This window comes from Scyliorhinus torazame, chromosome 14, assembly GCF_047496885.1.
Source record: "Scyliorhinus torazame isolate Kashiwa2021f chromosome 14, sScyTor2.1, whole genome shotgun sequence".
NCBI lineage: Eukaryota > Metazoa > Chordata > Chondrichthyes > Carcharhiniformes > Scyliorhinidae > Scyliorhinus > Scyliorhinus torazame.
Genome location: NC_092720.1, coordinates 48,915,163 through 48,943,001, shown reverse-complemented (window position 1 = coordinate 48,943,001; position 27,839 = coordinate 48,915,163). Strand labels below are relative to the sequence as shown.

Below are 27,839 nucleotides of genomic sequence, written 5' to 3'. Positions count from 1 at the left end.
TCCCATCCCCGTCAATAACTTTCCTTATTTCTCGAGCTGCCTCCCTCTTTCTGAGCTGCTGTGCAATCTTCCTGCTGGCCTTCTCACCATGCTCGTATGTCGCCCCCTTCACCTTTCTGAGCTGTTCCACTGCGCTCCCTGTGGTTAACAAGCCAAATTCCGCCTGTAGCCTCTGGCGTTCCCTTAAAAGCCCTGCCTCTGAAGCCTCCGCATACCTCCTCGACTCGTAGAATCTCTTTTACCAGTCGGTCCGTCTCTGCCCTATCCGTACTGTCCCTGTGAGCCCGGATCAAAATCAGCTCTCCTCTCACCACTGCCTTCAGTGCTTCCCAGACTACCGCTGCTGAGACCTCCCCCATATCATTTACCTGCAGGTAGTTCAACATACAATTACTCAGCCTCTCGCACACCACTTCGTCCTCCAATAGCCCTACATCCAACCTCCATTGCGGGCACTGCTTGCTATCTATACTCACCTGCAGGTCCACCCAGTGCGGAGCATGGTCCGAGATCATGATTGCCGAGTACCCCGTGTCCACCACCCCTGTCAGTAGGGCCCTGCCCAAGACAAAGAAGTCGATCCGAGAGTACACCTTATGTATGTGGGAGTAAAAAGAAAACTCCTTCGCCCTCAGCTGCCTAAATCTCCACGGATCCACCCCCACCATCTGCTCCCTGAACCCTTTCAATTCCTTTGCTATTGCTGGCACCCTGCCCGTTCTCGAGCATGACCGATCCAGGCTGGGATAAATATCTGTATTAAAGTCCCCTCCCATGATCAGCTTGTGCGAGTCCAGTGTGGTAGTATGTATTGGGGGTCATGTGGGACTGGAAGCCCTAATGTCATTGGCTGACAGATCCCGGGTCCTGGTTGGCCGTTGACCTCAAGCTCCGCCCTGAAGGCGGAGTATAAGAAGCCGGAGTCTTCCCCCGCAGGCCAGTTTACTATCGAGCTGCGGGGGAACAGACACGCTTAATAAAGCCTCATCGACTTCACTCTATTCGTCTCATGGAGTCTTTGTGCACTACAATTTATTAAGCGTGCCTAAAAAGGACTATGGAGCTCAGGATCATTCCAGAATGCCTGAGGATCAGCCCCCACGCAGTGAACACGGCAGCAGCCTTCAAACACTGGCATACTTGCTTCGAGGCCTACATCAGAACGACCACTGGCCGAGTCTCAGACGAACAAAAACTGCAGGTCCTGCACTCGAGGGTGAGCACGGAGATTTTCACCCTCATTGAAGACACCGACGATTTCCAGACGGTGTTCACAGCACTCAGAAGTCTCTACGTTCGCCCAGTTAACCAAATCTACATTCGCTACCAGCTCGCAACGAGACGGCAAGCTCCCGGAGAATCGATGGACGAATTCTACGCCGCGCTGCTGATTTTGGGACGAGCCTGCAGCTGCCCGTCGGTGAACGCAAACGAACACACGGACATGTTAATGCGCGATGCTTTTGTGGCAGGTATGCAATCCTCCCAAATCCGCCAAGGACTTCTAGAAAAAGAGTCGCTAGGACTCTCAGAGGCACGGGCCCTAGCAGCCTCCCTAGACGTGGCCGCGCGTAATACCCGCGCCTACGGCCCCGACCGCGCGGCAGACCATTGGGCCCCGTATGTACCCGTCGCGGCAAACCCCCTACCCCCCCCGGACACCCCACAGGCTTGCGCAGTCCAAACGCCGAGTCGCACCGGGGGCGCCCGCTGTTATTTCTGCGGCCAGGCGAAACACCCCCGACAGCGCTGTCCTGCCCGCGCAGCCATCTGCAAAAGCTGCGGAAAAAAGGGCCATTATGCGGTTGTGTGCCGGTCCCGCGAGGTCGCCGCCGTCCTGGGAGCACAGGGAGCCCTACAAGCAGTCTATGCGCCCCAACCCCCCCAGCACGCCATGTACGACCCGCAGGCGCAGCCGCTCTGGGTCCCGACCACCGCGGTCCCGGGAGAACTGGGAGCCCTGCACGCCGCCTACGCTCCCCAACCCCCCTCCCCGCAGCCCATGTATGACCCGCCGCCGGCGCTACCGCTTTGGGTCCCGGCCAACACTCTCCACGGAGAGGAGGGAGTTTTTCGCGTCCCTAACGCCACCCTAACCCCCGTCCCGCGCCCCACCCGCCGGCGCCACCTACTTGGACCCCGACCACCGCTGTCCCCGGTGAGGGAGCTCCTCGCGGTCCTTGAGCTCGCGGCCCCACGCCTGACCCACCAGCGCCGCCGACTTGGGCCCCGACCACCGCAGTCCCCGGTGAGGGAGCTCCGCGCGGTCCTAGCGCTCGCGGTCCTAGCGCTCGCGGTGAGGGAGCTCCGCGCGATCCTAGCGCTCGCGGTCCTAGCGCTCCCCAGCCCCCCCAGCACACCATGTGCGACCCGCAGACGCCGCCATTTTGGTTCCCGACCACCACGAGGGGAGGAGGGGCGCCGATGTGCGACCTGCAGACGCCGCCATTTTGGGTCCCGACCACCACGAGGGGAGGAGGGGCACCGCGATCTTGGACCGCCCCAGACCTGTACGACGCATGGGGCGGCCATTTTGTCCACCCCCGCCGCCATCTTGTGAACCCCAGCCACGTGCGATGTATGGGGGCGGCCATTTTGTCCATCCCCGACGCCATCTTGGATGGCAACAACGGACCCCACTCCACTACTACAACCACGGCTCGCTTCGGTTGCGCTCGATCAGGCTCGGCCCCGGACACTCCAGACGACGACGACAACGGTCCTAATTAACGGCCACGAGACGCCATGCCTAGTCGACTCCGGGAGCACGGAAAGCTTTATACACCCCGACACGGTAAGACGCTGTTCCTTGACCACCTATCCCAGCGCACAAAAGATTTGCCTGGCTGCAGGATCCCACTCCGTACAGATCCAGGGATTCTGCATAGTTACCCTTACGGTGCAGGGGAGGGAGTTCAAAAACTACAAACTTAATGTCCTTCCCCAACTCTGTGCCCCCACCTTGCTGGGATTAGATTTCCAATGTAATCTACAGAGCCTTACGTTCAAATTCGGCGGCTCCATACCCCCACTCACTATCTGCGGCTTCGCTACCCTCAAGGTGCAACCCCCGTCCTTGTTTGCGAACCTCACCCCGGATTGCAAACCCGTCGCCACTAGGAGCAGACGGTACAGCGCCCAGGACCGGACCTTCATTCGGTCCGAAGTCCAGCGGCTACTAAAGGAGGGCATAATCCAGGCCAGCAATAGTCCCTGGAGAGCGCAGGTGGTAGTAGTGAAGACAGGGGAGAAACAAAGGATGGTCATTGACTATAGCCAGACCATCAACAGGTACACACAACTAGACGCGTACCCTCTCCCCCGCATATCCGACATGGTCAATCGGATTGCCCAATATAAAGTCTTCTCCACCGTGGACCTCAAGTCCGCCTACCATCAGCTCCCCATCCGCCCAAGTGACCGCAAGTACACAGCCTTCGAGGCAGACAGGCGATTATACCATTTCCTACGGGTCCCTTTTGGCGTCACAAACGGGGTCTCGGTCTTCCAACGGGAGATGGACCGAATGGTTGATCAACATGGGTTGCGGGCCACGTTCCCGTATCTCGACAATGTAACCATCTGCGGCCACGATCAGCAGGACCACGACGCCAACCTCCAGAAATTCCTCCAGACCGCCAAAGCCTTGAACCTCACGTACAACGAGGACAAGTGCGTTTTTAGCACCGACCGGCTAGCCATTCTGGGCTACATAGTACGCAATGGGATAATAGGCCCCGACCCCGAACGTATGCGCGCACTCATGGAATTTCCCCTCCCGCACTGCCCAAAAGCCCTGAAACGCTGCTTGGGGTTCTTTTCGTACTACGCCCAGTGGGTCCCCCAGTACGCAGACAAGGCCCGCCCCCTAATACAGACCACGACCTTCCCTCTGTCGACAGAGGTTTGCCAGGCCTTCAGCCGCATCAAAGCGGATATCGCAAAGGCCACGATGCGCGCCATCGACGAGTCCCTCCCCTTCCAGGTCGAGAGCGACGCCTCCGACGTAGCTCTAGCGGCCACCCTTAACCAAGCGGGCAGACCCGTGGCCTTTTTCTCCCGAACCCTCCACGCCTCAGAAATCCGCCACTCCTCAGTGGAAAAGGAAGCCCAAGCCATAGTGGAAGCTGTGCGACATTGGAGGCATTACCTGGCCGGCAGGAGATTCACTCTCCTCACTGACCAACGGTCGGTAGCTTTCATGTTCGATAATGCACAGCGGGGCAAAATTAAAAATGACAAGATCTTAAGGTGGAGGATCGAGCTCTCCACCTTCAACTATGAGATCTTGTACCGTCCCGGAAAGCTGAACGAGCCGTCCGATACCCTATCCCGCGGCACATGTGCCAACGCACAAATTGACCGCCTCCAAACCCTCCACGAGGACCTCTGCCACCCGGGGGTCACTCGGTTTTACCACTTCATCAAGTCCCGCAATCTCCCATACTCTTTAGAGGAGGTCCGTACAGTCACAAGGGACTGCCACATCTGCACGGAATGCAAGCCGCATTTTTTCAGGCCAGATGGAGCGCACCTGATTAAGGCTTCCCGCCCCTTTGAATGCCTCAGTCTCGATTTCAAAGGGCCCCTCCCCTCCACCGACCGCAACGCATATTTTCTTAATGTAGTGGACGAATACTCCCGCTTCCCTTTTGCCATTCCCTGCTCTGACATGACCGCGGCCACAGTCATTAAAGCCCTGAACAGCATCTTCACACTGTTCGGTTACCCCGCATACGTCCACAGCGACAGGGGGTCCTCTTTCATGAGTGACGAGCTGCGCCAGTTCCTGCTCAGCAAGGGCATAGCCTCAAGCAGGACGACCAGCTACAACCCCCGGGGGAACGGGCAAGTAGAAAGGGAGAACGGCACGGTCTGGAAGGCCGTCCTACTGGCCCTACGGTCCAGGGATCTCCCAGTTTCACGGTGGCAGGAGGTCCTCCCGGACGCTCTCCATTCCATCCGGTCGTTATTATGTACGAGCACTAATCAAACGCCTCACGAGCATCTCCTTGTCTTCCCTAGGAGGTCCTCCTCTGGAACGTCGCTGCCGACCTGGCTGGCGGCCCCAGGACCCATCCTGTTCCGAAAGCATGTGCGGGCACATAAGGCGGACCCGTTGGTCGAAAGGGTTCACCTCCTCCACGCAAACCCCCAGTACGCCTATGTGGAGTACCCCGACGGCCGACAGGACACGGTCTCCCTGCGGGATCTGGCGCCCGCCGGCAACACGCACACCCCCCTGACACCATCAACCCAACCGCCCCCCTTCCTGCCACCGCCGCACCCCGCGACCGCCCCCTTCCCAGGAGGATCGGTCCCCCTCCCCTTTGCACCGACAGCTGAAACCGTACGGCTCCTGGAGGCGACAACACTGGTACAAGCACCACCACCACCGCCGGGGCCGAGGCGATCGACACGGACGACCAGACCGCCCGACCGACTCGTGGCGTCGATGTAAAACAAAGATGGACTGTTCAAAGAACATTTTGCTTTTCTTTCCTATACCCTCTGTAAATAGTTGCAACAGGACGAAATTGTCCAATACTGTATTGCCATGTGAATGTTCTATCCTCCCAGGACCAGCCCTGTAAACCCTTACCACCATACGAAGCATCACCCCGCCGGGTTCATTTTTGACAAGGGGTGAATGTGGTAGTATGTATTGGGGGTCATGTGGGACTGGAAGCCCTAATGTCATTGGCTGACAGATCCCGGGTCCTGGTTAGCCGTTGACCTCAAGCTCCGCCCTGAAGGCGGAGTATAAGAAGCCGGAATCTTCCCCCGCAGGCCAGTTTACTATCGAGCTGCGGGGGAACAGACACGCTTAATAAAGCCTCATCGACTTCACTCTATTCGTCTCATGGAGTCTTTGTGCGCTACATCCAGGTCCGGAATCTTCCCTCGCACCCTCTTTATAAATTCCCCGTCATCCCAATTTGGCGCATATACATTAACCAGCACTACCTTCATCCCCTGCAGCTTACCACTGACCATGATATGTCGACCTCCCACATCAGAGACTATTCTACCCACATCAAATGTCACCCGCTTATTAAACAAGATCGCAACCCCTCTAGTCTTTGTGTCCAGCCCCGAGTGGAAAACCTGACTAATCCAGCCTTTCCTCAACCTGACCTGGTCCACCTCTCTAAGGTGCGTCTCCTGCAACATTACCACGTCCGCCTTCAGTCCCCTCAGGTGCACAAACACACGTCTCTCCTTACCGGCCCATTTAGCCCTCGAACATTCCAGGTAATCAGCCTATTTGGGGGGAAATGTGCCCTCCCCTCCGCCGATCAGCCATCCCCTTTGTTGGGCCCGCCTCCAACCCCTGCGCCGCACCTCTTCCGGCCCGCCCCATGGCGGCCCCCATTCCCGACCTCCTCACTGTCCCTCCACCGAAGCCACTCCCTCGTCAGCAGAACCGACCCCCCCCCTCCCGCAACACTACTCTAAGACCTAACCCATCTAGTAAACTGAACATATGCACACTCCCCACTGTGCTTCCGTGAACTTCACCTGCTTCTTGAAGAAGATTGACTTGACTTGGTTAAAGCCTGTTCTCTTCCTCGCCACCTCCACACTCAGGCCCTGGTACTCCCGCAGGATACAGTTGTCCCACTTACAACTCCGCGTTCGTTTGGCCCACCGAAGAATAGATTCCTTGTCCAGGAACCTATGAAATCTCACCACCATTGCCCTCGGAGGGTCCCCCGCTCACAGCTTCCTTGCAAGCGCTCTGTACACCCTGTCCACTCCAACGGTCGGGGGAATGCCCCCTCTCCCAGCAGTTTTTCGAACATACCCGCTACATATGCCCCAGCATCTGCTCCCTCAGCCCCCTCCTGGAACGCAACAATTCTTAAGTTCTGCCGGCAGGACCGATTCTCAAGATCCTCCACCATCTCCAGAAGCCTTTTCTGCTGGCCCCGAAGCATCTCCAGCTCCACCGCTGTTTGATGCTCCTCCTGCTCAGCCAGCGCCTTCTCAACCTTCTGGATCGCCCGATCCTGGGCGCCCAATCTGTGCTCTAGCCGATCGATCGGTTCTTTAATCGGGTCCAAACAATCCCGCTTCTGCTTGGCAAAACCGTCCTGGATGACCTGCATCAACTGCTCCGTTGGTCGCTGTGTCGCCACCCCAGGGGTCCGGCCCTCGACCATGCTGTCTCCTACTGCAGCTTCAATACAGCTCTTGGATAACTTTTTATTTCTGTCTTTTTGTGCACTTCTGGTTCTTTGCCCCATACACTAATACGTGGAAATGGTGCCCAATTGCCTCAGTCTTCGAATTCACTGTTTAAAACCAGAAAAAAGTCTGTCGGGAAAGGTCCAAAAGTCCGACTCGAGCGGGAGCCACCAAATGTGCGACTTACTCCTTCATAGCCGCCACCGGAAGTCCTGATAACTCAAATGTTGAACAGGCAGTGAATCAATCTTACCTGGAATATCATCAACATTTGTGAAATTGGATCAGCCTTCCAAATTTTCATGATTTCATGCCTGAGAATACCCTTACATTTCCATTGCTGCAATATCAGTTCATCCATCAAAACACAGGACATTTCCAGAGCCATCAACATGTTTGAATTCTTGGACACATTTCAAATTTTCAATCTCATTTTGCTTTCTCACAAATGAACTGAAACTAATACAACAAATGGGTGTTTGTGCTTCTTGTCACAATGCCTACAATCACTACATCATTCAAGATTTGTTGTCAAAACAAAATCAATAAACATGCTCACGCAGTGATATTCCTATCTTTCCGAATAATGGATATGACTAGTGCCATAACGAATAAAAGCTTGATTCATGCATCAGTTATCATTGACGCTACTTCTGTCTCCTATTGCCCAGCCAGTTCTTTATCCATCTCGCTAGTACACCCTGAACCCCATGCGACTTCACTTTTTCATCAACCTGCCATAGGAAACTTTATCAAACGCCTTACTGAAGTCCATGTATATGACATCTACAGCCCTTCCCTCATCAATTAACTTTGTCACTCCCTCAAAGAATTCTATTAGGTTTGTAAGACATGACCTTCCCTGCACAAAACCATGCTGCCTATCACTGATAAGTCTATTTTCTTCCAAATGTGAATATATCCTATCCCTCAGTATCTTCTCCAACAGTTTGCCTACCACTGACGTCAAGCTCACAGGTCTATAATTCCCTGGATTATCCCTGCTACCCTTCTTAAACAAAGGGACAAAATTAGCAATTCTCCAGTCCTCCGTGACCTCACCCGTGCTCAAGGATGCTGCAAAGCTATCTGCCAAGGCCCCAGCTATTACGTCCCTCGCTTCCCTCAGTAACCTGGGATCGATCCCATCCGGACCTGGGGATTTGTCCACCTTAATGTCTTTTAGAATACCCAAAACTTCCCCCTTCCTTATGCTGACTTGACCTAGAGTATTTAGGCATTCATCCCTAACCTCAACATCCGTCATGTCCCTCTCCTTGGTGAATACCGATGCAAAGTACTCATTAAGAATCTCACCCATTTCCTCTGACTCCACGCATAAATTCCCTCTTTTGCCTTTGAGTGGGCCAATCCTTTCTCTAGTTACCCTCTTGCTCCTTATATATGAATAAAAAGCTTTGGGATTTTCCTTAACCCTGTTAGCCAAAGATATTTCATGACCCCTTTTAGCCCTCTTTATTGCGCGTTTAAGATTTGTCCTACTTTCCCGATATTCCTCCAAAGCTTCATCAGTTTTAAGTCGCCTAGATCTTATGTATGCTTCCTTTTTCATCTTAGCTAGTCTCACAATTCCACCCGTCATCCATGGTTCCCTAATCTTGCCATTTCTATCCCTCATTTTCACAGGGACATATCTGTCCTGCACTCTAATCAACCTTTCCTTAAAAGACTCCCACATTTCAAATGTGGATTTACCCTTAAACAGCTGCTCCCAATCCACATTCCCTAGCTCCTGCCGAATTTTGTTATACTTGGCCTTTCCCCAATTTAGCACTCTTCCTTTAGGACCACTCTCGTCTTTGTCCATGAGTATTCTAAAACTTACAGAATTGTGATCGCTATTCCCAAAGTAATCACCGACTGAAACTTCAACCACCTGGCCGGGATCATTCCCCATTACCAGGACCAGTATGGCACCTTCCCGAGTTGGACTATTTACATACTGCTCTAAAAAACTCTCCTGGATGCTCCTTACAAATTCTGCTCCATCTACGCCTCCAACACTACATGAGTCCCATTCAATGTTGGGGAAGTTAAAATCTCCCATCACGACCACCCTATTGCTCCTACATTTTTCTATAATCTGTCTATATATTTGTACCTCTACTTCACGCTCGCTTTTGGGGGGCCTGTAGTAAAGTCCCAACAATGTTACTGCACCCTTCCTATTTCTTAGCTTTACCCATATTGCCTCAGTGCCCGAATCCTCCATAGTGCCCTCCTTAATCACAGCTGTGATATCATCTCTAACCAGTAATGCAACTCCTCCACCCCTTTTATCTCCCTCTCTATCCCTCCTGAAACATCTATACTCTGGGATATTTAATTGCCAATCTTGCCCTCCCCTCAACCAAATCTCAGTAATACCAATAACATCATATTCCCAGGTACTAATCCAAGCCCTAAATTCATCTGCCTTACCTGCTACACTTCTCGCATTGAAACAAATGCACCTCAGACCACCTGTCCCTTTGCGTTCATCATCTCTTTCCTGTCTTCTCAGTCCCCTCAGTCACATTGAGTTTATTATCTAGTACCTTACTGGCTTTAGTTTCTGCCTCTTTACTGACCTCTAACTTCTTAATCTGGTTCCCATCGCCCTGCCACATTAGTTTAAAACCTCCAAAACAGTGTTAGCAAAAGCACCCCCTAGGACATTGGTTCCAGTCCTGCCCAGGTGTAGACCATCCAATTTGTAAGGGTCCCACCGTCCCCAGAACCAATTCCAGTGTCCCAAAAATCTGAACCCCTCCTTCCTCCACCATCTCTCAAGCCGCATATTCATTCACAGCACTCAAATTTTCAAATCTCACATGATTTTTATAGCCTTCCATATTTTCACGATTTCATGCCTGCAAATACCCTTACATTTCCATTGCTACAATATCAGTTCATCCAACATGTATTAGTTATCGTTGACACTCCTTCAATGGGATCATACAATAATGACATTCACTTCTGCTGTAAACTATACGACGTTCTCTCGGCCGCTGGGAACGTCCTCTCACCACCTCTCCAGGCCCGACTGCTGATAGTTACAAACTGGCACCCGTATCCATGGCACTGCCCACATGGGTCCTTAGAAGTGCTGCTGGCATTCTGGCAGTACGGGGGCAGCATGTTAGCATGGGGGCAGCACGGTAGCATAGTGGTTAGCACAATTGCTTCACAGCTCCAGGGTCTCAGGTTCGATTCCTGGCTTGAGTCACTGTCTGTGCGGAGTCTGCACGTTCTCCCCGTGTGTGCGTCGGTTTCCTCCGGGTGCTCCGGTTTCCTCCCACAGTCCAAAGATGTGCCGGTTCAGTGGATCTGCCATGCTAAATTGCCCTTAGTGTCCAAAAGTGCCCTTAGTGTTGGGTGGGGTGACTGGGTTATGGGGATGGTGTGGAGGTGTGGACTTGGGTAGGGTGCTCTTTCCAAGAGCCGGTGCAGACTTGATGGGCCGAATGGCCTTCTGCACTGTTAATTCTATGAGTACCACACTGTCACAATGGCAGTGCCATAATTGCTATGCCATGTGCCCAGGTGGCACTGCAAGAATGACAGATTGCCAAGGTGCCCATGATCGAGGATACCACCCTGTGTACCTGACCACTCGGGGTTTCTACTGCTCTGTGAGATGTACCCAAGGTGCCATTACACGTGGTCCACGTTGCTCCGTCCTAAATGGTGCCCTGGCGAGGTCCCGCAAGCATAGACGTTTGCTCCTGGGTGCTGGGAGAACCGGCGTACGGGAATTTGAATGACTCATTTCAATGGCGCATTTAAATCTGCATTTCTGGATCTTGCCCAGCCCGATTTGGGGCACTCCCGGGTTTCACCCAGCATGCCTGGATCCGTGCCGAGCGCTAAGTGATCACTGAATCGTGCCCACAATTTATCATAATTAACTGTTTTTCGCTGTTATTTAACATTTCTATGATTAGAATATATGACAACTTCTGGAGCAATCCAGTTTTTCAGAGGAATGTTTCACTGTAAATTCATTCCTTTGTTAATGTAATCTGTTGCTAACTTTTGGTTGGTTCAATTGGCTCTGTTTTATAACCTTTGCTCTGGAGTCGCCAGGTACCTTTATGATACCGCCACGAGGTTCACGTTCAAGTAATGATCAATTAATCAACACACCAATTAGTAATATTCAAATCAATACACATTTATTATACAGTCAATCGCTACTCATGCATAAACTCTACTTTATAGGCTATTTCTATAACTAACAGGCCTATACTTAGCTTCGAACTGGCCCACCAGGTCAGGGGAACAAATGGCCTTTCGTTCAGGTCCTGAGTCTGCGGGATTCAAAAGCTGGTATGGACTGGTAGCTAGGAGCGCCTATCTCGTAGCGAGCGTTGACTTGAGACTTACTTTCTTGGAGGCCGCCAGACTGTTCACTCTCAGGGGTTGCTTCGCGTTGCTGAGTGACCCTGTCAAGAAGGACGATTTAAACTTGGGGACTTTACTTTATAGTCCCCAGGGGCTTCCCGCCCTTCGGGATGGACTCCATACCTGGATTCAAGTGATTGGACTTCGTTCCAATCGCTTGGTTCGATTTCTCCAATATTGGAGCTGTTCACTGATCGTTGGGCGGTCTTTAAGTGTCCGTTAACCTCTTTTGTGTTGGCTCCTGCTGGCGCTGAGAAGTCTGGCTTGGCTTTGTTTACCTTAAAATGTTTTGATTGTTCCCGGGGATCGCTCATTACTATGTAGATGGCTGCTACATTACTATGCAGATGGATGCTTGTATCGCTGCTGTCTGGGTTTCTGCAGAGTCTAATACACAGTAAACTTGCACCTGCTAGTTGTTGCCCGTGTTGGCTGAATTTCCGTTCAGCCTTTGCGGTTCTCCATTTTAAGTTGGGATTTCCCATCCAAATGTTTGAGGATGTAAATAGCATAGGGTTGGCAACCTAAGGGTTGCCTGAAAACAAAACAAAACTTTCTTTTGAACCAAAAAGTGCCGAAATGAGGTGCGTATGGGCCATGACGGGTAAGATTGGATGGAATCCCCGGGTAGGACGGCGACCAATGCCGTGTGTTCTCTACCGAGCGTAGCTGACCAGAGGGGGGGTCCTCAGGCAGGGCGGGTCCCACTGCCTGAGCAACCGACAAGAACGGGCAAAAATGTAGTCATCGTGGGGGGGTTGCCGTATTGGTTCTACCTTCGAACCAGAAGAGCAGTTATGAATGGGGGTCTGGCAAGCTCTCAGCGGTTTCGGCCGATGAGTGTGCTGGCACGTTCTCAAAGATTTCTGCCGACAAATAAGGCGTTGGGCCGTGGAAAACAATTTTCCGATCTTACGTGCAACATTTAACACTAACAGTAACAAACAACATTAAACAACATGCTGCAGGTTCCATCAGAAAGGACACCGTTTTCTCCCAAGCGGTTCCTTTTTAAAACATCATCTGGATACCTCAATTATCAGTTGCGAACAGGGTCGCAAAGGGATTCTCGCTTTGGGAGTCAGACTCAAAGTCGTCATCTTCTCTCGGATGCCAAACTCTCGAATGTATAAGGGCGGATAGGGCTGCATGGTGTGATTTGGGATCCATTTGGGACGAGTCTGAATGAATTGTCCCGGTGCCAAAAGGATGTGTCCAATTATGTTGGAATGGAGTCGGGGTCGTCAATGTAGGTCGGTGGTCGGTGGTGGGGTTTGTTCAGGAAAGTGATCATGAAGGGATCACTCGAATTGTGCTCAGATTCTCTGGGTGTGGGGCCTGATGTACGGTGATAGTAGGCGGCGTGCTGTGGCTATTGTCTGTGTCCCAGTTGCTGTCGCTGCTGCTGCTGTCTGTGGGTGTTCCGGGGCGGAGTGTATAGTTCGGGGGTGGAGTCGGGGTTGAGTCCGTGGCTCGGCTGGACATGTTGGGAGAGGGTAGGGTTACGTTGGCTGTGGGCGGGGCGTGGTCTGCTGCGTCGAGCATGACGTGGTGTGTGTGGTTCGACTGTGGTCCATATGCCTTAAGCTGGTTAATATGGAACCATGCAGTCTTTCCGTTGGGGAACTTCATTTTGTACACGGAGGGGTTTACTTTGTCCGCAATGGAGTACAGACCCGAATACTTCGGTGACAGGAATGTGCTGGGGTTGTATATGGAGAGCATCACATGCTGTCCTACACTGAACTCAGTCGCATGCACTGTCTTATCGAAACAGGCCTTGCTCTGTTTCTTTCGTGAGCCTAATCTTACCGTGGCTGCTAGCTGAGCTGTTTTAACATTCTCTACCAGTTGTTCTACTGCTTTCTCGTGTGTGAGGGCCGTCACCTCGGGGCTGGTCAAATCTAATCCCAATAAAAATTCTGTGCCTTTCATGGGGCGTCCGGTCATGAGGGTGTGTGGGGTGTAACCTGTTGATGTTGAAACCGTATTTCGCAAAAACATCAGCGCAAAAGGGAGGACTGAGTCCCAAGTGGTGTTGTTTTGCTGGACCATTTTTCTGAGGGTGGATTTTAGGGTCCGATTCTTGCGCTCCAACGATACCACTCGACTGGGAGTGGTGTGCGATGTGGAATATCGTGAGGACGTTCTTCATGACACGTCCCGTAAAATGGGAACCTTGGTCGGATTCAATGCTGCGGGGGAGTCCCCATCTCGTAAAGATGTGGTGGGTTAAGATCTTGGCTGTGGTCTTTGCCGTGTTCGTTCTGGATGGGAATGCCTCTACCCATTTTGTAAACGTGTCTACCACAACGAGTACATACTTATAACCATGCCTGCAAGGGGACAATGGTCCTATAAAATCAATCTGGAGGTTAGTCCAGGCCCCATTAACGGGGCGGGTGTGACTAAGTTGACCTTTCTTTGCGTATCTGTCCGGATTGTTCTGGGCACAGATAAGGCAATTCTCAACGTAGTGTGTTACGTCTTCTTTCAAACTTGGCCACCAACAGAGCTGCCTGAGGTGGGCTGTAGTGGAATCAATTCCCTGATGTCCATGACCGTCATGGAACAAACAAATGAGCTGATTCCTGTCCTGTTCAGGAACCACATAAAGGGTGACTTTTAGCACCAGACCGTCATGTGCAGTCAGTGCATTTTTAAATCTATCATGGAGTGCTGTAAATGTTCCTTTTAAAATCTCCCTGAGATCGCTGTCCTGCTTCTGGATATTTGTCTGCGAGACCTGAACTGCATTCACTGGTGCGCTCTCGGGGGGTGTCCAAAAATATCCGTGCCTGGAACCTGCTTTTGCCAGTGCGTCGGCTTTTAAATTTCCAGGGGGGGGAGGAACGATGGTGACTACGAACTTTAACTATTCCAAAAGTCCTGCCCTGTGCTTTTTCTAAAATGTGATGGAGCAATGGGGTTGAGGGGAGGGGTTTTCCGTCTGCAGAAACAAATCCTCTTGCTTTCCACAGGGGTAGGAATTCTGTAAGGCTGTTGCAGACATAGAGGCTGTCCGAGTATATGTCTGCTGGGCTGGGGAAGGAATCTGGGTGTTCTACAATCAATGTATGCCACGGCTGCTAGTTCAGCCGCCTGTGCACCTAAGTGTCCTGGAAGTTTTATTGCGATTTCTTCTAGGGCGTGTCCCTGCGCGTCCTCGACATAAATGCCGCATCCTGTTATGCGCTTCCCTTCTAATATTGTGGACGATCCATCCACATATATTCTTATGGGTTCGCACATGTCTGTGTGCTGGGGGCTCTGGGTTGGACTACCTATCTTTCTGGGGGGTGTTTTTGCAATAAAGGGGCCTGTGTTGTGGTGCGGTGAGATGATTTCACATTCGTGGGGGATGCCTGGGTACTGTAGGTTATCTGCTAAGAAAGTGTGGGTCTTGGTCCTTTTAACAGTGATGTCCTGTCCCTGCAAAAGAAGGGTCCATCTGGCTGCTTTTATTTGACTGACTGTACCGTCCTTAAGTTATCCGTCCAGTAAAAGTTGGGTGGGGGTGTGTTCCGTCAGGATTGTGATGGGGTTCAGTCCAGTTATACATGAAAAATATTATACTGCCCAAAAAACTGCGAGCAGGTGCCTTTCACAGGCTGAAAATCCCTGCTCCACAGCATCTAAAACTCTGGAGGCGTAAGCCATGGGTCTTAATTGTCCGTGCCATTCCTGGAGGAGCACGGCCGAAAGGGTGCGGTCTGTGCTTGCTACCTCTATCGCATAGGGGGAAAGCGGGTCTGAAACTTGTAGTGCGGGGGCTACTATAAGTGCTCTTTTCAAAGAGTCCACAGCATCCATAGGCTGCGGAAGCCATTCCCAGGGGGCTCCTTTCTTTAGGAGGTCTGAGAGGGGTGTTGCCTTGCTGGCGAAACCGTCAATGTGGTTTCGGCAGTAGCCAACCAGTTCTAAAAACGACTGGAGGGCTGAAACATTCTGGGGAAAGGGCAATTTGGCAATCGAGTCAATTCTTTTGTGCTCGATCTCACGTTTGCCATGTGTGATAATTGTACCCAAATATATCACCTTGTTTTCCAAAATCTGGGCCTTTTTGGGGTTGATTTAACAACCAATTGAATGAAGGAGTTCGGCCAGAAGCTCGATGTGCTCTGCCTTGGTGTCTGTTTGCAGTAATAGGTCGTCCACATACTGGACCAGACATTCGGGGCGAGAAAATATTGATAAACCATTTGCCAGCTATCGGTGGAAAATGGAGGGGGAGTTGTGGAATCCTTGTGGAAGGCATGTCCACATGTACTGCTGTGCTTTAAAAGTGAAGGCAAATTTGTATTGGCACGCTTTTGCCAATTGAATGGACCAGAATCCATTACTGATGTCCAAAACCGTAAAGTATTGTGAGTTGAGTCCCTGTTTGAGCATGGTCTCGGGACTTGTGGCTACCGTGGGGGCTGCTGCGGGGGTGACTTTGTTGAGTTCCCGGTAATCGATGGTCAGTCGCCATGATCCATCGGGCTTTCTCACTGGCCAAATCGGGGCATTATTAGTGGAGGCTACTGATCTGAGTACGCCCTGCTCTAATAAACTGTCGATAACTTTTGCGATTTCTCCCTCTGCCTCTTGGAGAAATCCGTATTGCTTTTGGGGTCTAAGGTCAGGTCCTGTGATTGGAACGGAACCAGTCATCCGGCCATAGTCGTGTTTGTGGGTCGCGAATGCTGTCCTGTGCTTCTGCAGAACTGCCCTAACCTGCTTGCCTGTGCTAATCGTGGTCGGGTCAAACCAAAATTCGCCTACTGCGCTAATTTTGTTTGCATATTCTCCTATGGTGAGCGTTGTGGGGGTTCTTGCAGATTTTGTCATTCTCCAGACACATTGATTGACTGGATCAAAGGATAGGTTGTGGGAATTCATAAAATCTATGCCTAAAATGTGTTCTGCTATGTGGGGTAGATCGACTAAAACTATGGGGTGCTTGGTGGTGATGTTGCTGATTTGAATGGGTACAGGGGCTGTGACATGTCCCTGTTGTGAGTGGCCTGTAAAGCCGCTGAGGGTGATGGTGGCTGTAGTGGGCCACGTGTCTTTCTGGAATATGGTGGAGGAATTGATTGTGGTGCGGGACCCTCCTGTGTCCCAGAGAAATTCGATGGGCTGTCCTCGAATCTTTGCTGCAACTACTGGTCGGCCGGACCTATCCCAAAGGGTATCGCAGACCCAACTGGAGGAGCCCGAACACCGTCAGTCCGTTCCGTTCAGGTCCGTCTGATCTGAACGGGTGCTAACGCTATGTATTGGCTTTGTCCTGGTCTTATTTAGAGTGCCTGTCTGTTGGGCTCTCTGTTGCTTTTGTGGGGCATTGCATTCTCGTGCAAAGTATCCAAAATGTCCACAGTTGTAACTCTCCTGTGGCTTTTGTGGGGGGCTGTTCCTGCCTTCATTCACCCATGCGGGATTCTGGTGTGCCTTAACTGTGTGTATATCCGCTTCTGCCTGCTGTCTTCGGGATTTTTATTCGTCGGTTTGTTTTGAACAGATTGCTCCCAGGTGCGGGACAATCTTTTTACAACCCATTTCTCATTATGAGCCTCCACTGAGGGATCATAATTGGCACAAGCTTTTTGTGAGTTGCTGAGTGACCCTGTCAAGCAGGACGATTTGAACTTGGGGACTTTACTTTATAGTCCCCAGGGGCTTCCCGCCCTTTGGGGCATACCCCGTACCTGGTTTCAAGTGATTGGACTTTGTTCCAATCGCTTCGTTCGATTTCTCCAATGCTGGAACTGTTCCCTGATCATTGGGCGGTCTTTAAGTGTCCGTTAACCTCTTTTGTGTTGGCTCCTGCTGGCGATGAGGAGTCTGGCTTGGCTTTGTTTACCTTAAAATGTTTTGATTGTTCCCGGGGATCGCTCATTACTATGTAGATGGCTGCTGCATTACTATGTAGATGGCTGCTACATTACTATGCAGATGGATGCTTGTATCGCTGCTGTCTGGGTTTCTGCAGAGTCTAATACACAGTAAACTTGCACCTGCTAGTTTTTGCCTGTGTTGGCAGAATTTTACTTCAGCCTTTGCGGTTCTCCATTTTAAGTCGGGAAGTGGCCAACTCAGGTGGCTACAAATCCTACTTGTGACACTAAAGATTATTAGTATTGACAATACATAAATTACAAATGTTGGTGATACCTTTTGCATAAATGAAAAGCAAACAATGATATTCATTGGTATTTTGTAAACTCAATAAACAAAATTGTGCAGACAAGTTTGTACTGCCTGCAGTCGAAACATCTTGTAACATCGTACTTCAAAATACAACATGTGCTCCTTAAACTGGAGACCCAGGGTAGTCTGCGAATAAGTATCACAGCACTCAAATTTTCAAATCACACATGATTTTTATTCATGTCGTTGACCATATCATGCAGCATTTATATGCTTTTTGCCCAATTAATAGGGCTATTGCTTCACTTCACTGACAACTGGGCAGCACGGTAGCATTGTGGATAGCACAATTGCTTCACAGCTCCAGAGTCCCAGGTTCGATTCCGGCTTGGGTCACTGTCTGTGCGGAGTCTGCACATCCTCCCCGTGGGTGCCTGGGTTTCCTCCGGGTGCTCCGGTTTCCTCCCACAGCCCAAAGATCTGCAGGTTAGGTGGATTGGCCATGATAAATTGCCCTTAGTGTCCAAAATTGCCCTTAGTGTTGGGTGGGGTTACTGGGATAGGGTGGAGGTGTTTACCTTGGGTAGGTTGCTCTTTCCAAGAGCCAGTGCAGACTCGATGGGCCAAATGGCCTCCTTCTGCACTGTAAATTCTATGATAACTCTATTATCATCAACAGCAACATCACCATCGACTTCAACATCAACTGAACCATCTACAATGGTAACCACAGCTTTCAACACTTCAGCTTCAACAGCAACAAGTGAAACAACAGGTATTTTCAGTGCTATCCAATTGACAATGTTTAACCTCGAAATGATAACTCATATGTTGAACAGGCAGTGAATCAATCTAACCTGGAATATCAACATTTCTGAAATTGGAACAGCCTTCCAAATTTTCATGATTTCATGCCTGCGAATACCCTTACATTTCCATTGCTACAATATCAGTTCATCCATCAAAAGTCAGGACATTTCCAGAACCATCAACATGCTTGAATTCTTGGACACATTTCAAATGTTCAAATCTCATTTTGCTTTCACACAAATGAACTGAAACTAATACAACAAATGGGTGTTTGTGCTTCTTGTCACAATACCTACAATCACTACTTCATTCAAGATTTGTTGTCAAAACAAAATCAATAAACATGCTCACGCAGTGATATTCCTATCTTTCCTCATAATGGATATGGCTAGTGCCATAAGGAATAAAAGCTTCATTCATGTATCAGTTATCATTGACGCTCCTTCAATGGGATCATACAATAATGACATTCACTTCCGCTGTAAACTAGATGACGTTCTCTCGGCCGCTGGGAACTTCCCCTCACCACCCCTCCAGGCCCGACCTCTGACAGTTACAAACTGGCAACTCCAGATCCATGGCACTGCCCATGTGGGACCTTGGAAGTGCTTCTGGCACACTGGCAGTACCACCCAGGTGCACAGGAAGTGCCATAATTGCTATGCCACCTGCTCAGATGGCACTGCAAGGATGACAGACTGGTAATGCTAATGGCGCATTTAAATAGACATTTCTGGGTCTTGCCCAGCCCGAATTGGGGTCTCCCGGGTTTCACCCAGCACGCCTGGATCTGTGCCGAGCGCAAAGTGATCGTTGAATCGCAAACACAACTTATCAGAATTAACTGTTTTTTGCTGTTATTTAACATTTCTACGATTAGAATATATGACAACTTCTGGAGCAATCCAATTTTTCACAGTAACGTTTCACCTTAAATTCATTACTTAGTTAATGTAATCCTACTTGTAACACTAAAAATTATTATTATCATTGACAGGATAAAATAAAAATGTTAGTGATACCATCTGCAGAAATGAACTGCAAACAATGATATTCATTGGTACTTTGTAAACTCCAAATAAAATTGAGCAGACAAGTTTGTACTGCCTGTAGTCTAAACATCTTGTAACATCGTACTTCAGAATACCCCATGTACCCCTTAAATTCGAGATCCAAAATAGTCTGCGAATGAGTATCACAGCACTCAAATTTTCAAATCTCTCATGATTTATTTTCATGTTGTTGACCTTATCTTGCTGAATTTATATGCTTTTTGCTGCAATTAATTGGGCGATTGCGTCACTTCACTAACAACTCTATTATCATCAACAGCAACATCACCATCGACTTCAACATCAACTGAACCATCTACAATGGTAACCACGGCTTTCAACACTTCAGCTTCAACATCAATAAGTGAAACAACAGGTATTTCAATGTTCAACGTCTAACTGATAACTGATACGTAAAACAAGCAGTGAACCAGTCTTACCTGGAATATCATCATCAACCTATGTGAAATTGTAACAGCCTTCCATATTTTCATGATTTCATTCCGGCGAATGCCATAACATTTCCAAAGCGACAATATCAGTTCATCCATCAAAAGTCAGGACATTTCCAGAACCATCAACATGTTGGAATTCTTTGACACATTTCCAATTTTCAAATCTCATTTTGCAATCTTACAAATGAACTGAAGTGAACACAGAGGGGTGTTTGTGCTTCTTGTCACAACGCCTACAATCACTGCTTCATTCAAGGTTCTATAACTCTATATTAACAGTAAAACATCGTGTAACAAAGTACTTCAGAATACAATATGCGCTCCTTAACTTGGAGATCCGAATAAGTATCACAGCACTTTCAAATTTTCAAGTCTCCCATGATTTTTATCTATGTTGTTGACCCTCGCTTGCTCAATTTATGTGCTTTTTGTTGCATTGATTTGGGCCATTGCTTTAATTCACTGACAACTTTGTTATCATCAGCAACATTACCATCGACTTTAACATCAACTGAACCATCCACAACGGCAACCACAGCATTAAAAACATCAGCGTCAACATTAATAAGTGAACATAAGAACATAAGAACTAGGAGCAGGAGTAGGACATCTGGCCCCTCGAGCCTGCTCCACCATTCAATGCGATCATGGCTGATCTTTTGTGGACTCAGCTCCACTTTCCGGCCCGAACACCATAACTCTTAATCCCTTTATTCTTCAAAAAACTATCTATCTTTATCTTAAAAACATTTAATGAAGGAGCCTCTACTGCTTCAGTGGGCAAGGAATTCCATTGATTCACAACCCTTTGGGTGAAGAAGTTCCTCCTAAACTCAGTCCTAAATCTACTTCCCATTATTTTGAGGCTATGCACCCTAGTTCTGCTTTCACCCGTCAGTGGAAACAACCTGCCTGCATCTATCCTATCTATTCCCTTCATAATCTTATATGTTTCTATAAGATCGCCCCTCATCCTTCTAAATTCCAACGAGTACAGTCCCAGTCTACTCAACCTCTCCTCATAATCCAACCCCTTCAGCTCTGGGATTAACCTAGTGAATCTCCTCTGCACACCCTCCACTGCCAGTACGTCCTTTCTCAAGTAGGGAGACCAATACTGAACACAATACTCCAGGTGTGGCCTCACTAACACCTTATACAATTGCAGCAGAACCTCCCTAGTCTTAAACTCCATCCCTCTAGTATCCAATTGACAATGTTTAACCACTATCTGATAACTCATATGTTGAACAGGCAGTGAATCAATCATACCTGGAATATCATCATCAACATTTCTGAAATTGGAACAGCCTTGCAAATTTTCATGATTTCATGCCTGAGAATACCCTTACATTTCCATTGATACAATATCAGGTCATCCATCAAAAGTCAGGGCATTTCCAGAACCATCAACATGCTTGAATTCTTGGACACATTTCAAATTTTCAAATCTCATTTTGCTTTCACACAAATGAACTGAAACTAATACAACAAATGGGTGTTTGTGCTTCTTGTCACAATGCCTACAATCACTACTTCATTCAAGATTTGTTGTCAAAACAAAATCAATAAACATGCTCACGCAGTGACATTCCTATCTTTCCTAATAATGGATATGACTAGTGCCATAAGGAATAAAAGCTTGATTCATGTATCAGTTATCATTGGTGCTCCTTCAATGGAATCATATAATAATCACATTCACTTCCGCTGTAAACTAGATGACATTCTCTCGGCCGCTGGGAACTTCCCCTCACCACCCCTCCAGGCCCGACCCCTGACAGTTACAAACTGGCAACTCCAGATCCATGGCACTGCCCATATGGGACCTTGGAAGTGCTGCTGGCACACAGGCAGTACCACCCAGGTGCCTGGGAAGTGCCATAATTGCTATGCCACCTGCCCAGGTGGCACTGCAAGGATGACAGATTGGTAATGCCAAGGTGCCCGTGACTGAGGATATCAGACTGACTGAGGATACCACACTATGTACCTGACCACTCAGGGTTTCTACTGCTCTGTGAGATGTACCCAAGGTGCCATTACACATGGTCCACGTTTGTGTTGCCCCGTCCTAAATGGCGCCCTAGAGAGGTCCCGCAGGCATGGCCGTTTGCTCCTGGGCGCTGGAAGAAGCGTCGTACCGGTATTTTTAATAAATCATTTCAATAGCACATTTAAATTTGCATTTCTGTGTATTGCCCAGCCCGATTTAGGGTCTCCCGGGTTTCACCCAGCACGCCTGGATCCGTGCCGAGTGCAAAGTGATCGTTGAATCGCACACACAATTTATCATAATTAACTGTATTTTGCTGTTATTTAACATTTCTATGATTAGAATATATGACAACTTCTGGACCAATCCAATTTTTCACAGTAACCTTTCACCGTAAATTCATTGCTTTGTTAATGTAATCCTACTTGTGACACGAAAGATTATTATTATCATTGACAGGATAAAGTACAAATGTTGGTGATACCATTTGCACAGCAAACAATGATATTCATTGGTACTTTGTAAACTCCAAATAAAATTGAGCGTCCAAGTTTGTACTGCCGGTAGTCGAAACATGTTGTAACTTCGTACTTCAGAATACCCCATGTACCCCTTAAATTCGAGATCCAAAATAGTCTGCGAATGAGTATCACAACACTCAAATTTTCAAATCTCACATGATTTTTATTCATGTTGTTGACCTTATCTTGCTGAATTTATATGCTTTTTGCTGCAATTAATTGGGCGATTGCGTCACTTCACTGACAACTCTATTATCATCAACAGCAACATCGCCATCGACTTCAACATCAACTGAACCGTCTACAATGGTAACCACAGCTTTAAGCACTTCAGCTTCAACATCAACAAATGAAACAACAGGTATTTTCAGTGCTATCCAATTGACAATGTTTAACCTCTAACTGATAATTCATATGTTAAACAAGCAGTGAACCAGTCGTACCTGAAATATCATCATCAACATTTGTGAAATTGTAACAGTCTTCTATATTTTCATGATTTCATGCCTGCGAATAATTTTACATTTCCATTACTAAAATATCAGTTCAGCCATCAAAAGTCAGGACATTTCTAGAACCATCAACATGTTTGAATTCTTGGACACATTTCAAATTTTTAAATCCCATTTTGCTTTCTCACAAATGAACTGAAACTAATAAAACAAATGGGTGTTTGTGCTTCTTGTCACAACGCCGACAATCACTACTTCATTCAAGATTTGATGTCGAAACAAAATCAATAAACATGCTCATTCAGTGACATTCCTACCTTTCCTAATAATGGATATGCCTTGTCCCATAACGAATAGAAGCTTGATTCATGTATCAGTTATCATTGACTCTCCTTCAATGGGATGATACAAAAATGACATTCACTTCCGCTGGAAATGATACAATGTCCTTTCGGCTGCTGGGAACTTCTCCTCACCACTCCTCCAGGCCCGACTCCTGACAGTTACAAACTGGCACCCCGGATCCATGGCACTACCCACATGGCACCTTCGAAGTGCTTCTGGGACCCTAGCAGTACCAACCTGGCAGTACCATCCATGCACCCTGGCAATGCTATAATAGCAATACAAATGTTGGTGATACCTTTTGCACCAAAGAAATGGATCCTGGGCGGCACGGTGGCATACTGGTTAGCACTGCTGCCTTCGGCACTGAGGACCCGGTGTCGATCCCATCTCCGAGTCACTGTCTGTGTGGAGTTTGCAATTTCTCCCTCTGTCACCCCACAACCCACAAATGTGCAGATGTGGCAAATTGGCCACGTTAAATTGCCTCTTAATTGGAAAAAAAATAATTGGGTACTCTTCATTTATAAAAAACAATAAATGCAACCATTGATATTCATTGGTTTTTTGTAAACTCATTAAATTAAATTGAGCATACAGGTTTGTACTGTCTGTAGTCGAAAACTCTATATTAACAGCAAAATATCTTGGAACAACATACTTAAAAATACAATATGTACTCCTTAACTTGGAGATCCAGATAGTCCTTATCTTGTTCAATTTATCTGCTTTTTGCTGCAATTAATTGGGCTACTGCTTTACTTCACTGACAACTCTATTATCATCAACAGCAACATCACCATCGACTTCAACATCAACTGAACCATCTACAATGGTAACCACAGCTTTAAGCACTTCAGCTTCAACATCAACAAATGAAACAACAGGTATTTTCAGTGCTCTCCAATTGACAATGTTTAACCTCTAACTGATAATTCATATGTTAAACAAGCAGTGAACCAGTCGTACCTGAAATATCATCATCAACATTTGTGAAATTGTAACAGTCTTCTATATTTTCATGATTTCATGCCTGCGAATAATTTTACATTTCCATTACTAAAATATCAGTTCAGCCATCAAAAGTCAGGACATTTCTAGAACCATCAACATGTTTGAATTCTTGGACAAATTTCAAATTTTTAAATCCCATTTTGCTTTCTCACAAATGAACTGAAACTAATAAAACAAATGGGTGTTTGTGCTTCTTGTCACAACGCCGACAATCACTACTTCATTCAAGATTTGATGTCGAAACAAAATCAATAAACATGCTCATTCAGTGACATTCCTATCTTTCCTAATACTGGATATGCCTTGTCCCATAACGAATAAAAGCTTGATTCATGTATCAGTTATCATTGACTCTCCTTCAATGGGATGATACAAAAATGACATTCACTTCCGCTGGAAATGATACAATGTCCTTTCGGCTGCTGGGAACTTCTCCTCACCACTCCTCCAGGCCCGACTCCTGACAGTTACAAACTGGCACCCCGGATCCATGGCACTACCCACATGGCACCTTCGAAGTGCTTCTGGGACCCTAGCAGTACCAACCTGGCAGTACCATCCATGCACCCTGGCAATGCTATAATAGCAATACAAATGTTGGTGATACCTTTTGCACCAAAGAAATGGATCCTGGGCGGCACGGTGGCATACTGGTTAGCACTGCTGCCTTCGGCACTGAGGACCCGGTGTCGATCCCATCTCCGAGTCACTGTCTGTGTGGAGTTTGCAATTTCTCCCTCTGTCACCCCACAACCCACAAATGTGCAGATGTGGCAAATTGGCCACGTTAAATTGCCTCTTAATTGGAAAAAAAATAATTGGGTACTCTTCATTTATAAAAAACAATAAATGCAACCATTGATATTCATTGGTTTTTTGTAAACTCATTAAATTAAATTGAGCATACAAGTTTGTACTGTCTGTAGTCGAAAACTCTATATTAACAGCAAAAGATCTTGGAACAACATACTTAAAAATACAATATGTACTCCTTAACTTGGAGATCCAGATAGTCCTTATCTTGTTCAATTTATCTGCTTTTTGCTGCAATTAATTGGGCTACTGCTTTACCTCACTGACAACTCTATTATCATCAACAGCAACATCACCATCGACTTCAACATCAACTGAACCATCTACAATGGTAACCACAGCTTTAAGCACTTCAGCTTCAACATCAACAAATGAAACAACAGGTATTTTCAGTGCTATCCAATTGACAATGTTTAACCTCTAACTGATAATTCATATGTTAAACAAGCAGTGAACCAGTCGTACCTGAAATATCATCATCAACATTTGTGAAATTGTAACAGTCTTCTATATTTTCATGATTTCATGCCTGCGAATAATTTTACATTTCCATTACTAAAATATCAGTTCAGCCATCAAAAGTCAGGACATTTCTAGAACCATCAACATGTTTGAATTCTTGGACACATTTCAAATTTTTAAATCCCATTTTGCTTTCTCACAAATGAACTGAAACTAATAAAACAAATGGGTGTTTGTGCTTCTTGTCACAACGCCGACAATCACTACTTCATTCAAGATTTGATGTCGAAACAAAATCAATAAACATGCTCATTCAGTGACATTCCTATCTTTCCTAATAATGGATATGCCTTGTCCCATAACGAATAAAAGCTTGATTCATGTATCAGTTATCATTGACTCTCCTTCAATGGGATGATACAAAAATGACATTCACTTCCGCTGGAAATGATACTATGTCCTTTCGGCTGCTGGGAACTTCTCCTCACCACTCCTCCAGGCCCGACTCCTGACAGTTACAAACTGGCACCCCGGATTCATGGCACTGCTCACATGACACCTTGGATGTGCTGCTGGCACCTTGGCAGTGCCACCCAGGCACCCTGGCAGTGCGATAAGTGTTATGCCAGGTGCCCAGGTGGCACTGCCAGGATGCTTGGCTGGTAGTGCCAAGGTGCCCATGTCCGAGGATACCACCTGAGTACCTGACCACTCAGGGTTTCTACTGCTCTGTGTGATGTACCCAAGGTGCCATTACATGTGGTCCACGTTTGTATTGTCCAGTCCTATATGGCGCCCTGGCGAGGTCCCGCAGGCATGGCCGTTTGCTCCCGGGCGTCGTGTAAACGGGTGTCCAGGTATTTAAATAACTAATTTCAATGGTTCATTTAAATATGCATTTCTGGATCTTGCCCAGCCCGAATTGGGGCTCTCCCAGGTTTCACCCAGCACGCCTGTATCCGTGCCGGACACAAGGTGATCACTGAATCGCCCCCACAATTTATCATATGACCTGTTTCTCACTGTTAAATAACATTTCTATGATTAGAATGTATGACTACTTCTGGAGCAATCCAATTTTTCACTGTAACTTTTCACAGTAACTTCATTGCTGTATTCATGTAATCCTTCTCATGACAATAAAGATTATTATTATTATTGACAGGCTAAATTACAAATGTTGGTGATACGTTTTGTCTAAAAGAAATGCAACCAACGACATTTGTTGGAGGGAAGTACTGCAACTAATGATATTCATTGGTATTTTGAAAACTCAATAAATAAAATTGAGCAGACAAGTTTCTACTGCCTGTAGTCGAAAACTCTATATTATCAGCGAAACATCTTGTAACAACGTACTTAAGATGACCATGTGTACTCCTTAACTTGGTGATCCAGAGGGCAGCACGGTGGCACAGTGGACTAGCACTGCGGCCTCATGGCGGCGAGGTCCCAGGTTCGATCCCTGCTCTGGGTCACTGTCGGTTTGCTGATTCTCCCCGTGTTTGCGTGGGTTTCGCCCCCACAGCTCAAAAAGATGTGCAAGCTAGGTGGATTGGCCATGTTAAATTGCCCCTTAATTGGAAAAAAATGAATAGGGGACTCTAAATTTATTTATTTTTAAACTGGAGATCTAGGGTAGACTGCAAATAAGTATCACAGCATTTTCAAATTTTCAAATCTTCCATGGTTTGTATTCATTATGTTGACCTTCTCTTGATCAATTTATCATCAACAGCAACATCACCATCGACTTCAACATCAACTGAACCATCTACAATGGTAACCACAGCTTTCAACACTTCAGCTTCAACAGGAACAAGTGAAACAACAGGTATTTCCAGTGCTATCTAATTGTCAATGTTTAATCTGTAACTGATTACTCATATGTTAAACAAACAGTGAACCAATCTTACCTTGAATATCATTATCAACAGTTATGAAATTGTAACAGCCTTCCATATTTTCATGCCTGCGAATGTGGTATTATCATAACTATCAGCATTACAAGGGTTAATTAGTACTGTGAATAACCACCAGAGGGAGCTGCAGATGCCACGAAATAAAGCAGTGACAGTACAAGCAAAGATAAATACAGCACAGGAACAGGGCCTTCGTGACCGAGGATACCACCCTGTGTACCTGACCACTCGGGGTTTCTACTGCTTTGTGAGATGTACCCAAGG

At 47.6% G+C, this 27,839-nt stretch overlaps 1 protein-coding gene across 1 annotated transcript in view; it reads left to right on the top strand.

Moving 5' to 3' along the window:
• Positions 1-25,615, top strand: part of LOC140389028 (uncharacterized) — a 78,060-nt gene extending 52,445 nt beyond the window's left edge. Inside the window, exons 5-9 of the mRNA XM_072473193.1 lie at positions 18,413-18,508; positions 19,876-19,971; positions 22,833-22,928; positions 24,156-24,251; positions 25,479-25,615. Of these exons, the coding sequence (XP_072329294.1) occupies positions 18,413-18,508; positions 19,876-19,971; positions 22,833-22,928; positions 24,156-24,251; positions 25,479-25,615 (521 nt within the window). The remainder of the gene's footprint in view (positions 1-18,412; positions 18,509-19,875; positions 19,972-22,832; positions 22,929-24,155; positions 24,252-25,478) is intronic.
• Positions 25,616-27,839: the final 2,224 nt, after the last annotated feature.